The sequence below is a fragment of the Papaver somniferum genome, chromosome 11 (assembly GCF_003573695.1).
Source record: "Papaver somniferum cultivar HN1 chromosome 11, ASM357369v1, whole genome shotgun sequence".
Classification (NCBI taxonomy): domain Eukaryota; kingdom Viridiplantae; phylum Streptophyta; class Magnoliopsida; order Ranunculales; family Papaveraceae; genus Papaver; species Papaver somniferum.
The window spans coordinates 100,890,276-100,905,469 of record NC_039368.1 but is presented as its reverse complement, the minus strand read 5'-3'; the positions used below and the strand labels follow the sequence as shown (position 1 = coordinate 100,905,469).

General features: G+C 35.7%; 2 protein-coding genes across 2 annotated transcripts; both read left to right on the top strand.

Annotated features, from left to right (window-relative positions):
- Positions 1-733: 733 nt before the first annotated feature.
- LOC113321218 (probable small nuclear ribonucleoprotein G) lies at positions 734-3,907 on the top strand. Its single transcript, XM_026569095.1, has 4 exons — positions 734-888; positions 1,000-1,022; positions 3,374-3,495; positions 3,588-3,907. The coding sequence occupies exons 1-4, from the start codon at positions 854-856 to the stop codon at positions 3,651-3,653; spliced, it is 246 nt and encodes an 81-aa protein (XP_026424880.1). The 5' UTR covers positions 734-853; the 3' UTR covers positions 3,654-3,907.
- Positions 3,908-5,072: 1,165 nt separating this feature from the next.
- LOC113321217 (rho GTPase-activating protein 5-like) lies at positions 5,073-8,545 on the top strand. The gene is made up of 5 exons (XM_026569094.1): positions 5,073-5,821; positions 6,585-6,705; positions 6,838-6,957; positions 7,469-7,699; positions 7,787-8,545. Exons 1-5 carry the CDS (start codon positions 5,400-5,402, stop codon positions 8,375-8,377), a joined length of 1,485 nt encoding a protein of 494 aa, XP_026424879.1. The 5' UTR covers positions 5,073-5,399; the 3' UTR covers positions 8,378-8,545.
- Positions 8,546-15,194: the final 6,649 nt, after the last annotated feature.

The window sequence follows — 15,194 nt, the reverse complement described above, 5'->3', positions numbered from 1 at the left end:
TCGTTATGAAATCAATTACTATATATGTAAATGTATCTCCAATCACTTAATATAAAATTAAAGTCTATTTAAGGTCTAGATATTTTTATTAATTAATATTAGTGCCACTTATTTTACAAGATATAAACTTAGACGATAATAAGAACTTAAATAATTACATTAATAATAATCCAATACAATCTTTGGTTTTTTTCATTGACATAACTTCCATTCAATGCGTTCTTGAACTGTTTCTCCTTTGTTTTGAAACTTCGGTTGGTAACTTTCAAAACCGGAGCTTTTATTTTCTTTTTAACGAAATATTTTCCTTGATTAACTTTTAAAACTTGTACCAATCTTTCCTTTTTATCATTTTTCGATTTTTTAAAATTACCATATATGTTATTTACATCAGCCTCAAATTTTGCTTCACACAAAAAATAAATTGCCTCGTAAGACATTTTAAGAGAAAGAATAGCGTAAAAAATTCGAAAAAAAGTTGAATTTTTACGTGAATCGTATTTTTAGACGGATTGAATATTTATAAGGAGAAAAAGTGTCCCGTAGAAAACATGACAGTTGGCGGATCAGTTGTAGCTCACATTGGGCCGGACGACTCCAACTGATCCGGCCGGCATATTGTGACTCGAAAAGCACTCTCCCCACTGCTAATACTCAGTTTGGAATTGCTCCAAGTGATTAAGGGCAGTATGGTATTTTACTATTAACTTCTGTTTAAAACAAAACCTTAATTTTCTCCTCCGCCTTTCTGTTCCTCAGTTCCTCTTCGTCTCTGTTTATCTTTATCAGATAAACTCAGGGTTTCGAAATCGAAGTCGTTCCTCTCAACTCGTCTTCTCCTCTCTCTATCACAATGAGTAGATCCGGTCAGCCTCCAGATTTGAAGAAGTAAGTCTCTCACGCACTCTATGTTCTTCCCTTTACCTCTCTCTCTTTATATGATTTCTAGGGTTTTAATTTGGGTTTTATTTTTCTGTTTCTTCTGTTTGCTGGTATCAGATACATGGACAAGCAGCTTCAAAGTAAGTTTATCGTTTCTGATTCACTGTATTATTAGTTTCTGCCTGATTATTTCTCGTTACTAGCGATTATTTTGTTTTTGGGGTAGATTATTAGTTATGCGTTTATTTTTTAAGTTTTTTTGACATGATTTAGACAATCGTTTGATTAGTTCTTCTTACCGGTATTTTTCTTTTTGGTTTTATGCCCTTTAGTTTTGAGTTATCTGAACTAGTCTTATTTTGAATATTGACAAGATTAGGGTCGCGACTGAGTGAATCATGATCATGTTAAAGTAGAAACAACTCTTTGATAATCACATTGATGATGGTGGTGATACTTATAAATAATAAGTTGGTCAGATGTGTATTTGCATTTGTTACAAGCTGTCTGCAGTGTTTTTAGAGGTCATGATTTAGAATATTGGTTTTGTTGGTGGCTATTAAAATGTGTCTACCATGAGGGAAGCATCAAGATGCACCGGATGCATATGCAAAAACACTAGTTTTCTGGGAAGTATGGGCTTATAGTTATACTGTCACAAGAGAACAGTAATGTTCAAGATTTCAAGTAATAAAACGTAGTGGCTGAATCACTTGCATTAACATCATTCGTCGTGGAAGGGTTTGGTTCAAATTTTTGAGCTAGAGTTTATTAGTAATATCAGTTTTCTATCGCAAAGAACATGCTTTACCCATTGAGAAACACCACAACTCTTAGTAGCCAGGAGCGGGAGCGTGGTCGGGAACGAAATCGGAAACGGGAACGCGAACGCGAATCGTAAAATGTCTTAAAAATCAAATCCGACGAACGTATTGGGAGTGTAAATTAAACTATTATGTTTCTAAATTTTTAATCCAGAAATAAAACAAAAACCTAAAATAACCTGGAAATTGTGAGTTTTAAACTGTGATTATGTAATAGAGTTGAAAAGAGTGTTGCTGATCGCACACTTAAGTAACTATACACCTATATTTACAGAGGTTGCTGCTTGGAATTTCCTGGGTAGTGGTAAAATGTAATTGTATAGGAAGCTGATGTGGAAAGCGGGTCCAGCACAGTAACTGGATAAACATATAACGTATATAAGGTGATGATACATATAACATACCTAGATATAGATATGAGAATATGCACAATTAGCTCAATCAGTAGATAAAGATACAAAGATTTGAGAATATATACACTTAGTAGATAAAGATATATGAGAATATACCCACTTATTATATAAAGATATGAGGATTTGAAGATGTGAGTATACACTAAACGAGTGAAACCTCTCTCTCAGTTTAGGAGCGCGCTCCCATCACGATTCTCCCAAGGAGTGCAAATCGCGGTTCTCAGTGAGATCCGTGACCACTTCTCATGTTCCTGGTCACTAAGCCACAACTTCTTCTCCCGAGAAATCCTTGCTGGTTGAATAGGGCATCTAGACTGTGAAATGCTAACCATTATTGCCATTATCTCATTTCCCCTTGGATTTCAGTCAAGTTAAAGTCCAATCTTTGGATGCTCTGCTGTGCGTTCACAGCCTAGATGTCCCATTAATGTATGTTTCTCGTTGTATTAGTGATTATTGTGTTGGGGATCTAGGTTAATCATAAATATGGGTTTTCCTTAAATTTTGCGATCATTCACATAAGCATATGTCAGTTCTATTGTTAACATTTTTCTGTTTGGGAAGCATATGGCACTTCTCCTTGGTGTCTTAGATTGCATGAATACATTTCTCCTTGGTCTCTTAGATTGCATGAATACGTTAACCTGTGCAACTTTTGTATGTGCTTTAACTTTTTTTTTTTCTTCTCATGATCAAATCAAGATAAGACAGCTCCAACTAGTTGAATTTTTTGTGAAGACCCCAAGTAGATGATAATGTGTTGGCGTATTTTTAGTCGCCTAGGTTCTTTCGTATATCTACAGCAATGCTTACTCATATCCTGACTTTACAGTCATCATTAGGCTATTAAGGTGGACGCTGACCACTTAGTTCTGCATTTGCCTGATGGTTTGGATTTCATGGGATTTGATGCTTTCCACTGTAAACATAACACAGCATAGCATGAAAATGTGCTCTACCCAATACTATCTCGGCAACTTTTTATGGTTACAATAGCATAGCATAACTTGTTATACCCAATAACACAAAGTAAGCACATAGTTTCTGGCAGCCCATGGCTGTCCATCGTTTTGCAAGTCTCCCATTGTTTTTAAGTGTTATAGTTGTTATAGGAGTCAGTTATAAGCACCGACTATAAGTTTGGATTGCGTTTCTTATATGCTTTAGTGTGTAATGATGGTTGTGGTTGTTAATTAATATTGCAGAACAAAAATATGAAAACCACTATACTTACCCCATGAATTTGTTTTGCAGTCAAGCTAAATGCTAACCGTGTTGTGGTTGGGACTCTTCGTGGCTTTGACCAGTTCATGAATCTCGTGGTCGATAACACTGTTGAGATGAATGGAAGTGACAAAAACGACATAGGCATGGTGGTGGGTATCTCGACTCTTACTTGGATAGATTTTTGTTATATATTTTGAGTTTGCAACTGAAGATGTCCTTGATATATTGTTTTATGGAACAGGTAGTCAGAGGAAACAGCGTGGTTATGATTGAAGCGTTGGAGCCTGTTAGTAAAGCACAGCAGTAGTTACAGTTGGATACTAGTCCTGTTTGTCCCTTTTATCTATGGGAGTATGTTCTTTGGATTATATATCTACTAGGACTTTTGTGAATGAATTGTGCTGTAGAGGTTGGAATGCTGAACGGCTGATGTAATGAAACTAGAGATTTTCTGTATTTCTAACGGAAGTTAATCTGGTCTAGTATTCTTATTCTCTGATGTAAAGACCTTTGTTATCTCAACCTAGTTCTTGGAAAAAGATTTATCTTTTCCTTTGGTTATGATTCTCTGTAGCTTTTTAGGCATTATAAACGTCAAGATTGTACCAGTAACACCATTAGAGGATATAGCAGCACATCCTTTGATAGATAATGATAAACATGCTTTAATCCTCGACGAACAGTACCACGAAGTGAAGGCTAATTTTTGGGGAAAGTTGATTCAAAAAAAGACGTACTGCCGATTTCTCTTCTTCCTTGTTTTTGGGGTTCTAGAGAGAGAATGAAGGAGACTTCAAATCCCCGCCAAGTTAATTTTGAATTTGAAATCCACTCCCGATTATCGAGATTATTTCTGTTGCTTTAGCAGGCAAATTATCTCCAAAAGAAGAAAAAGATGGCAGCTTTCACCTTCTTTCTTTTGTCCATGGGAGAGGAGAGAGATAACTATTCTAATTTATTACCAGTAGAAGTAGATTCTCATGAGACAGAGAGAATCCAAGTAAGTAATTACGTATAACAAAACAAACGAACACACGCTCCTGAGCTCCTCCTCTAATGTGGAAGAAATGTTTGTTGGCATTTTCAAAGACATTAGCTCCTCGTACTCAAATGTAAAACCTACTTAGTAAAATCATTAGTGGTGTTGATATTTTGTTTGTATTATTAGATTGTTATTATGGGTTACCTGTTTTTGTAGAGTAGTGTCATAGTGTGTGTGGTATGGTGGGTAGGGTTGCCATAACCATTCACAGATACCATATAGTAGTATTGTATAATTATAGCTCTCAATACCTCATACCTAACATAACTGAATTAGATTTTAGAGTAACCTATATACTTTTTATAATCTACTCAATTTTGGGATAAGCTTTTTTTTTTAGTTCTAATTAAATGCACACAAATCCTAAATGTGTTACAAATTCTAAATGTTATTACGATTCCACTGAAAAATAAAAATTAGTATGGTATTCACAAAAGCAAATTCTGAATTCAAATCATGGACATCGATTTTTTTTTTTTTTTTTTATTACTAGATTGACAGAAAAGTTTTTACTAGCCATTAGATTTTGATCTTAAGATCTCAAAATTATTAATGAACAAACAATCTTGGACCACTCAAATGAAAGGATTTGAAATCAACAGCTAGAATTGCATCAACGGAAATGAATGCTGAATAGCTTTTTCTTTTTTTCTTCAATGCAATAAAGTTTGAACATCTACTCCTCTGTATTATTAATCACAGTTTTCTTTTTAAAATTATTAATTATTTCAGTTCAGACCTTAATTAATTCTCTCTCTCAGTGGTGTGGTGTTTCCCATTGCTTCAGGAGATGAAAAGCAAAGAGGGGAGAGAGAGAGAGAGAGAGAGAGTAGAGAAGAGAACTGAAAAATCATAAAAATATAGCTAATGATGCAGAATACCCACCACTGCAAAATCCAATCTTCAATCCAACTCTACTCAATTCCAATCAAACCCCATCTCTAAATTTCCAAAAAAAAAAAAAACCCTTTGATTTCTTGAACCCTTTTTTTGAGTAGTGGTGGTTCAGCTATGACAGAAGTTCTCCACTCTCCATCTCATGGGTCATTGCAAAATCAGTCCCACCACCATTCTCTTATTAATCACTCTACTTCTCCTTCTTCTTCTCCTGTAAGTGAAAGTGATTTGGATTTTGAAGAAGAAGAAGAAGAACAAGTGAAAAACAGAAGAAGAGAGAGCTGTGGTGATGAACAAAGAGAAGAAGAAGAAGATCAGTTATCCTTATTAGCTTTGCTAGTAACTGCTTTTAGAAAATATCTGGTTGCTTGTAGAACAGAAACGGATAGGAAAGATCAACTTTGTTCTTCAATGGAGATTGGATGGCCAACTAATGTCCGTCATGTCGCTCATGTCACTTTTGATCGCTTTAATGGGTTTCTTGGCTTGCCTGTTGAGTTTGAACCTGAAGTACCTAGAAGGGCTCCTAGTGCAAGGTCAGTTTTTTTTGGTTGCTTCAACATTTCTATTTCTCATAAATCCTTTCTGCTACTGCTTTAGAAATGTCATTTCGTATATGATTCTATTCTATGGTATGTGCTGGGAGTAATTCATCCTCGAGTTGTAGTAATTGTGTGAAATCAGACTGATGATTTTTTCAGTTCTTGAATCAGTGGAGTTTAGTTTGGGGATAATTGGTTGTTTTGGGGTTTGGGGGTGTAGGCCGTTGTAATTCTTGCCTGCCACTAGAAATTCGAGAAGACTACTATAGATTTTGGATTTGAAACAATTGCAATGGTGGTTAAAGTTATTGTTCTTGAATGCATGATGTATCTGTTGCCTTTGGGACTCATATCTTTTACCTTTTATGTCTGTTTTTTCATTCATGATTCTGGTTTGATCAACAAGTTTCTACTGGATATTCCCTCTCTATTCGAATATAAATGGAAGTACTATGGATGGATGAATATACCATTTCCTTGAGGATATATAGTTGTTGGGGGAAAATGGATGCGTTTGTTTGTCGTTTTATGATGAGAACTATATCAACTCACTTTGAAGCTTGGGTGATGGGCAAGTTGAGCAGGAATACTTGCTTAGAGATGTATCTAAACATGGGACATGTCGTAGAAGGCAAAGCTTTAGCTTTCACTAAGTTTTAATCTGCTTTACATTTGGAGCAATGTATCTCTTTGCTCGTACTTCTCTATCTTGGAAGTGTGTGGTGAGATGCTTAACTCAGATGTTCTTTGTTTGCAGTGCAAGTGTTTTTGGAGTATCAGCAGAATCAATGCAATGTTCATACGACTCTAGAGGGAACAGTGTACCAACAATACTCCTGTTGATGCAGAGACACTTGTATTCACAGGGGGGATTACAGGTAATTACTATCCCCTCATGTTTCTCCTTTTTCTTTCCTTCAATAAATTTGCCTCATGGGTTGTGACATGGCTTTTAGATTTTCTCATTTAAAATCTTGATTAGTTAAGTCATTAAAAACTTATGTGAACAGGCAGAAGGCATATTCAGAATAACCGCAGAAAACAGTCAAGAGGAGTACGTCAGAGACCAGTTAAACAGGGGAGTTGTGCCAAATGATATTGACGTGCACTGTTTGGCAGGACTTATAAAGGTACTCGTTTCAATTTGGTCATGAACCCTGAACTCTTTTATTTATATGATTTTTTTTCCTCGTCTTGAATATGTACGTAGGCAAGTACTGGTTTTTCTCATAAAATAACAATATATATTTTGCATGCTCGTAGAGTACTGCATAATGGTGGGTGGAACATAAGGGAGGTGCAATGTAGTTTACGTTATGAACCCGGTTAATATTAATGTTAGGCGGGGTAGGTTGGATTCTGTTGCTCCAAATGTCTGATCATTGGTACAGGCTGCTACCGAACTCACACTTCTGTGATTTGAATTCATTTAGTTATCAAATGATTGAAAATGAAAATACCAAGAGCTACACAGAAACCTCTGATTTGTGTATGATGTCGCTATTCAGGCAAGGATCTAAATACAGTTATGACTGCATATATATTGGTCTTGAACGGTTTCTGGTGGTCTACAATTTGAGCCTTTTACTAGCACATGGTCTGGAAATGATGTTTACTTATAAAGTGTTTACCTTATTATAGGCTTGGTTTAGAGAACTGCCTACAGGGATTTTGGACCCTCTCCAGCCTGAGCAGGTTATGCAGTGCCAATCAGAAGAGGAATACACCGAACTTACGAAACTCCTGCCACCTACAGAAGCCTCTTTGCTGGACTGGGCCATCAACCTGATGGCTGATGTCGTCCAAGAGGAACATCATAACAAGATGAATGCCCGCAATGTTGCGACCGTATTTGCACCAAATATGACTCAGGTAACATATAGATGTATTCAGAAACTATACCAATAGGTTGATTAAGGGAGCATGTTTCCTCTTCTTAGCGGAATGTTTTCATTTCAGATGTCGGATCCTTTAACTGCGTTGATGTATGCGGTACAAGTTATGAATTTCCTCAAGGCATTAATCATGAAAGTGCTTAGAGAAAGAGAAGATTCATTAATACAGTCAGCTCCTGGTTCCAGCCTTGAGCCACCAGGCGAGAATGATCGCCATGGGTCTCCATTGCCGTTTATGGAACCCGAGCAGAATGAAGAGACAGAGCACATGTTCACTGCCAATGAACCTGGTTTAGAGAGTCCGCAAGAACCTATTGATTGTGGAGTTGATTGTTTACAAACTTCAGCTGAGAAGGCTGATAATGGGTCTTTCTGTGAAAATTCGGCATGCAAACCTCCTCCAACTCAAGCTGAAAGTACCCTAACAAGTAAACCACAAGAAACGAGCAGCAATGTACGAAAGGCTCGTACCCAGGAGAAAACATGTAGAAATAAGACTGGTCAGTCGAGTAATGTGAATCAGCGTAAGGGACCCAGAAAGGCTGTTAACAGTCAGCCAGTGGTCAAGATAGCAGAACTTGTAGAGAAATCGCGGGGTGCTAGCATAGTTAGCCGTTTAAATTCAAGGACAGAACGAATTGAAGCTTGGCGGTGAATGATTCCGTTCGCTCAGAAAAAGAGCTACTTCGTGACTTTGTTTGTGTGTATGATTATCTTTTTCCATTTGTGAGCTCTTGAAACTATTTTCATCTGTATTATCAGTTTCCATTGTACTTAACTGTACTATTAAGTACTAATTCAGTTAAAAGCCACCTTCCATCTATCGTACAGTAATCCATGGATGTTATTTGTTGCAAAAGGGCTTTAGAAAAACCTTACTAACACAAACAAAGGCTTTTAGCCCCTAGCCTCAAACTCAAACATGTTTGGACTAGCTATAGGAGCCAAAGGAGAGTTGTAACTAGATATAAAGAGAAAGAGCTCCAAACTTGAGGATCGCCAGATTTACTACCAATAATAAAAGCTAATCTAGAAGCTTGCTGCGATTTCCTCCCAGGACCCGAAATAAGACTTCCTAATTCACAAGAAAGATTACTGAAATTCCCTTCTTCACTGCCTTGTAAAGTGTAAACTGCTGTGCTGTTGTAGCTCCGCAAAAATCTGCTTTGATTAGAAGATCATAGGCCCATTCAAAAGCAGCTACTGCCCCTTCCTCTATTAATCCTCTAGCACCAATGGAACTTCCAATGATACTTCTTGCCCCTTAAAACTCTCTTGCAAAATCAGTAATAGTTAGGTCAATATATAGCATTATTATGTAGCTCTCATGGTTTGCTTAAGAATATAAATGCGTATTTTGTATCATAAGGCCGGTCTCTATGGGGCATGACCAGGGCCAAAATGTCTTTCCCTCCTAATAACAAGACTCATACTCCCTCCGTCCAAATATTTAGTGACCTATTTGATTTTAAATTTTGTCCCACTAATAAGTGACCTATATCACTAACAATGAGATATTTCTAAAATTATCCTTTTAGTTAATTATAAAAAAAATAAGAAATATGCATAATTTGATAGGCATGTTTATATTCGTTATGTAAGTGTTTTAAAATGCTTTTCAATGGTATGAAGTTTGCGAACATCCGTGGAGTAGTTTGAGAGATAAACCATTTCTAAATTTCACTAGTTATTATCCATAAGGGTATAATTATAAAAAATGCTTAAAAGTACTCTTTTACTTGCTTGCCTTAAAAATTGTGTAAACTTAAACTAGGTCACTTAATAGTGGGACGGAGGGAGTAGTATTTTACCAAATTCTTCACAATTTATATGAATTTTTTTCTCTACTAAATTTTTGGCAATAAATGATCCAAGTAAAAAAGAAACAGAAAAGGGTAATCATTGAGCACCTCAAGGAGTGATTAACCAGGACCCAAAATAAACATGAGGACGTCTAAAATGTTAAACAACTAGCTGGCCTTGGTGTACGCCATGGGGATATATCTAGCCATCAAGAGCGAGAAAAATTTATTAAACTTAGAGATGGGTGGTCTGAGTTAAATTAGAGTTCCGCTACCTTCCTGCTAGGGTTGTCAATAGGTACTTGATTATGTTAGAGCGTTGCTTGGTCAAATTCACAAATTTTGCTATCTCAAGCATATTGTCAATGTTAGATGCACAAAATTATATCTTGATTTCTAGTTTACTAAAGTCAAGACTCAGACTAGGATCCGAGGATGGTAGTTGAGTATCGGACATCATGGAATAACCCTCGAAGATTGAAGACTGGAGAACAAGCAAAGACATTTGTGAGAACTTCATCAACAAAGAGGTATGTGAAGACTTAACCATCCTATATATTTACTGACGGCATTTACCATTCTATCTTATGAGACTATGTCATATGATTTTAGTAGATTTATACTGCAAAAAAAAAAGAAATTTCGAGTCAATCTTCTCTTGATAAATCTCTCAGAATATGATTCAAGAAATGGATGTTCTTAGATCCTTAACAATGTTGATTAAGAAAAAATTAGTTTTGTTTCAAGTAGATCATTTGAAAATTTCTCAACCAATGATATTTATTGTCTATATCTATTGGGAGTAATTCAAATTGTTGTTTTCGGAACATCTGAATTCTGCGAACTGGATAGGTATGCATACCCAGTGCGCGTACCCTATTGATATGAGTTCTGGAATGAGGGAGAGGTACGCATACCCAGTGTGCGTATTCTGGGATTTGAGTTCGCGAACGACCAAGGTATGCATACCCGCTACGCGTACCTTTTGAACCTGAGTTCACGGGTTATCCATAGGTATGCATACCCGGTACACATACCAACCCAGTTCAGAATTAAGCAAAAGCTCACGAATTGTTTTGCAAACATGTTTATCTTTGATTCAACTCTCATATATATTTCTAAGACGAAAAAAATTCACAAAATTTCTTGAGCTTGTGAATCATGGTTTAAGTCTTCAGTGTTACTGAACACCACTTATGTTTAGAGGTTCAAAGGATACTAAACCACCATGAACCATCTTATGCATGGTTCCAGGACCCTGGACCATAGTGTATATTCTTTTGTGTGATTTCAGGGGAAGACTTCTCACATTTTTACATGGATTCCTATTAAGAATTTTATCTAAAATGAGAAAATATTTGCTTGGATCTCAAGCTATCTTAGCTTGAATTCAAAGCTACATGTAGTCTTGAAAATCTATAGAAAGGGATACTCATGCAACATGATTTCTTAATCCCCGGAACTCTTGTGTCCTAGTTTTTTGGTAGAGTCGTCTTATATAACCTAAGTTTCCTCTGTGAAACATAACTAGGTTATGACTTTGAAGACTTCACTTAGGGAATCGTGAAGCCCGATTAGATTACCTTTTACCTGATAGTTCGTGTATCGGGATCTTGTTCTGATTGATCTTTGAGATTCTCGTAATCTCATATCACAAAAGACATAGATAGAAATCGCAAAGTTCTCTTTGTCTCAGACTTTGTGATTCCTCAAAATAAATATCTAAACTCTTATTTGATTTGTTTGGATTCTTATTAAGAGGTGGTTAATAATCCAGGCTTCTCAGCTAACTTAGTGCAAGTGTTTCGGGATTCGTGAGGTTTGCTGGACTTTGTCTACCCCATACAAATTTCCAAAACTAGGTTGAAAAATCGAAAGGGAAATCAAATAGGCTTATTTGTTAGAGGAAGATTGGTATCAAAAGTCTTCACTGAGGTTCAAGCAACTATTAGGCTGTAAAGAACGTCATCTAAGGGAATCACGTGGGAAAAATCTTGCGAGATTCATGAGACGTAAAGAAGACGACTACAACTAAATTGATTGAAGGTTAATTCGGTCTCAACTACATTCCAGCCCGAAGTCTGATAATAGGCTAGTGTCGACCGCGGTTTAATACAATGTGTTGTTCATAACTGGACGAGGTCCCGAGATCTAATACTCTGGTATCTTGTGTGTTTTGTTTTTCGTATTATACTAGCCCTTAACCCGTGCCGTAACGGCACGGGCCATGATGTTGGTTCATTTTTAATATATCGTATAATTTGTCCCGAATACTTATCAACTCCTTATAATTTAATATGGGTTTATCATAAAAATAGTCGAGGTTTTCCTCTCTTTTTTGGGAAATTTTGTGTTTCCCCTTCAAAATAAATATCTATTTTACATTTCCCCTTTTCAAATAACTAATTGGTAAAACCCCCTCTCAGTTATAACAGCCGTTACCACCCTATTAGTTGTGCACGTGCAGATCACGTGTGGGTAATACATTTATAAAATATTCTTAAGATTCCTAAAATTTACACGTGCTGTTAGATTAAAACACTGAGGGACATTCAAAATATCTTCTTCGTCATCTTTATCTTCTTTCCCCAGTGAAGAACACGGAAAAAAGAAAAAAATAATAATAATACAAGCAGCTGAGAGGATAATAGAGTTTAATCGGAAAAGAAGTTATGGCGGAGGTTAATTTCACACCATCAAGAAGCGTAACGGGAAAAAGAGAATGAGACAACCGACGCCAGTAAACCTACAGCGCAACAGATGAGAAGAGTTAGCGATTGACGGCTTCCATATCAAATCAAGTTTCTGATTCAGTCTAGGTTCTTTTTTCCTGAGTAGTTGATGGAGTCCAATACACGGATTTGGGTTTTCATGGTTCAATTTTTCAATTTGGGTTCTTGATTTGGGGGTACGAATGATTGAGTGAATCAAACTATAAATTAGATGAATCAAACAATTGATGGATGCTAATGATAACTACATGGAATTTTGGCGATGAATTGAAAACCAATCAAAATTGATTAGCAAAAATGATTTTATCGGCAAAAAATCAAGGACACTGTAATGGTTTTGATAATTATGTTTTGATAGGTCTGTAAGTCTGTTCATTTTTCGTTTTTCTTTCTTCTTTTATGAAATTCATGTTCTTCACGGTAAGGAGACGAGGAAAAAGTAGATCTTTCTCCCCGTGTTTTCATCGCACATTCAATTATACAACACGTGTAATGTTAATGATCAACGGGTGTTTTTCATCCACGTATCTAACTTTTAATTCGGTCTTATTATTATACAGCACACACGTGCACCACACGTACACAACTAAATGGACTGTAACGACAGTTGTAACGTAGAGGGGGTTTTACCTATTAGCTATTTTAAAAGGGGATAACGCAAATTAGCTATTTATTTTGAAGGGGAAACACAAAATCTCTCTTTTTTTTTCTTTTTTTTTTCCTTTAATATTTTACCGTCGGAGATTTTCTCAAACGAAAGAAATATAATCTTAACTTACAGACACTTTTTTACTTAGGTTCATTGCTTATAATGAGATAATGCTCTACATGAACATGAAAGTTTAAATATTTTTTGGAAAGATGTCGTCAGCAGCGGTCATCTCAGTGAAATCAACTAATCAATATCGTCCATAAAAGTCTCTCCATGCTCCTATTTCGCTCCAGCTGACTCATGTATCATGGCCATGTTGTCGATCCTCCTAATAGGCAGAGAATAATATTTTTCTTTTGCATCGAACGGATGATACAAATTCTCCAATGTGACATGATTTTCCTGTAATTTTTCAACGCCCATTAGATGACAATGTTTAAATATTTACCCATTATCTTTTCGAAGGGATTGTATATATGCGAACCTCTGCCATTAAATCTTCAACAAAGTGTTTTGCCCAGCAGTTCGTCTTAACGAAGGCTTTGGTAAATTCAAAAGTCTTAGACATTTTGTCACTTCCATATGTTCCTACTTTCACTTGGAATACAATCTGGCGACACATTACCTCATAAAGAACCTTGAACACATATTGTACTCCCTGATCCTATTTCAAATTAATAGGTTGTCAATAGATCCTTTACCAAAAGTTGACATCTTCTACGTTGAATATTTATATAAAAAAATTTATGGTATTGTGGATCGTTGCTTTATAAGATTATAGTTTTCAAAATTGTCCTCTTCAAGTCCCACGGATTTCTAAGTTTATATATCATGTTTGTTTTTAACATTTTAGTTAGCCATATTATGTTTGTTACTAACTTTAAATTTGATGTCATCTTCTACTGTGAAATTTATGTGATTTCAGAATCAAAATAGTTATACCTCTTTCATTCGTATCAAGTAATCCGTCGTATATCCCAACAGTTCTTATACAACAATTCCTTTTTGTTGCCGTTTCCGGACCATCGGTAGCCATTATTATCAAACGCAATCTGTCTAATTTTTGTTGATGTTATGTATTTGCAATGTTCATTTTTCTTAAATAAATAGATTGTGGGAAAACTAAAAAAAAAGAACATAAGTATTACATCGGGTCTAAGTTACTATATCCAAAATACTTCGGTCACTGCTTCCGGTGCCTTGTTTCCTCAAATTCATCATTGCATTCTAGACAGTACATGCAACACCAATCATTTGTGAAGTGAGCTATTTACGCAAGTGTGGTCAATATATCACGTCAATTTTTTTTCAAGGCGTCCAATTGTAAATGGTATGAATCTAATAGATTTGAATTGTACCTTAATCTTAGATATCACTTTCTTCACACATAACATAGCAATTGAGGAAGGACAAATCTTGACCACTCTTTACATACGCAAAGTTAGCCAAACTGTGTTTGAAATTGTCTTACGTGGAAATTATTATTAATCCATATTTTAGTCGGCTCCTATCTAAGCCGATCTAATTAGTCCTATACAAAGTTAATCTTAAATTTTTGACCTTATTTCTTGACGAATTATTGAAGTATTCTCAGTCATGTTCTGGTTTGTGTGATCTACCCATCTGTATCTACTCTACCTTCTAACCCAGTGAATGAAATCTATACATATTGATCCGCAATTTGATATTATTGATTTGTAATCAAGAGGTCGCATGATTTGAGAATGTAAAATATAAAAAATATTCTACAAACATCGTAGGAGAAATTTAGATTTATGATTTAGAGTTTTTTATGATGGTTTTGATGAACAAACATAATTTTCAATCAAATATTTTAGAATACAAATACATTTTCTCGGTCAATAATGTTTTATATCGGGAATTGAGTGAAAGTTGTTGTCTTTGTAGGTAGTTATCGCGAAACAACTCGACATTGATGGTCTTTCAGGAAAAAAAAATGGAATAGTACTTGGGAGAGCGATATTGTTCTCTTACGCGGGTACACCAATTTCCTTTATATAATACGGATACCGTTTCGGTGACCCATCAGTCATGATCATATTATCTTATACGTTCCGGTATCAACCTCGAAATATTTGATTTTTGTCCTTATTAATGGTGCTAAACACAACCAATTACATCTTTCACAATACAATGTTGCATGTTTTGTAAAGATTTTTTTTTACTCGGTCAACAAAATTCACTAAAAAGCAAAAACTATTATTATCCACTACTATTACCAACACCCACCACCATAAAAACCATCCACTGCCACTATTTCTTCCA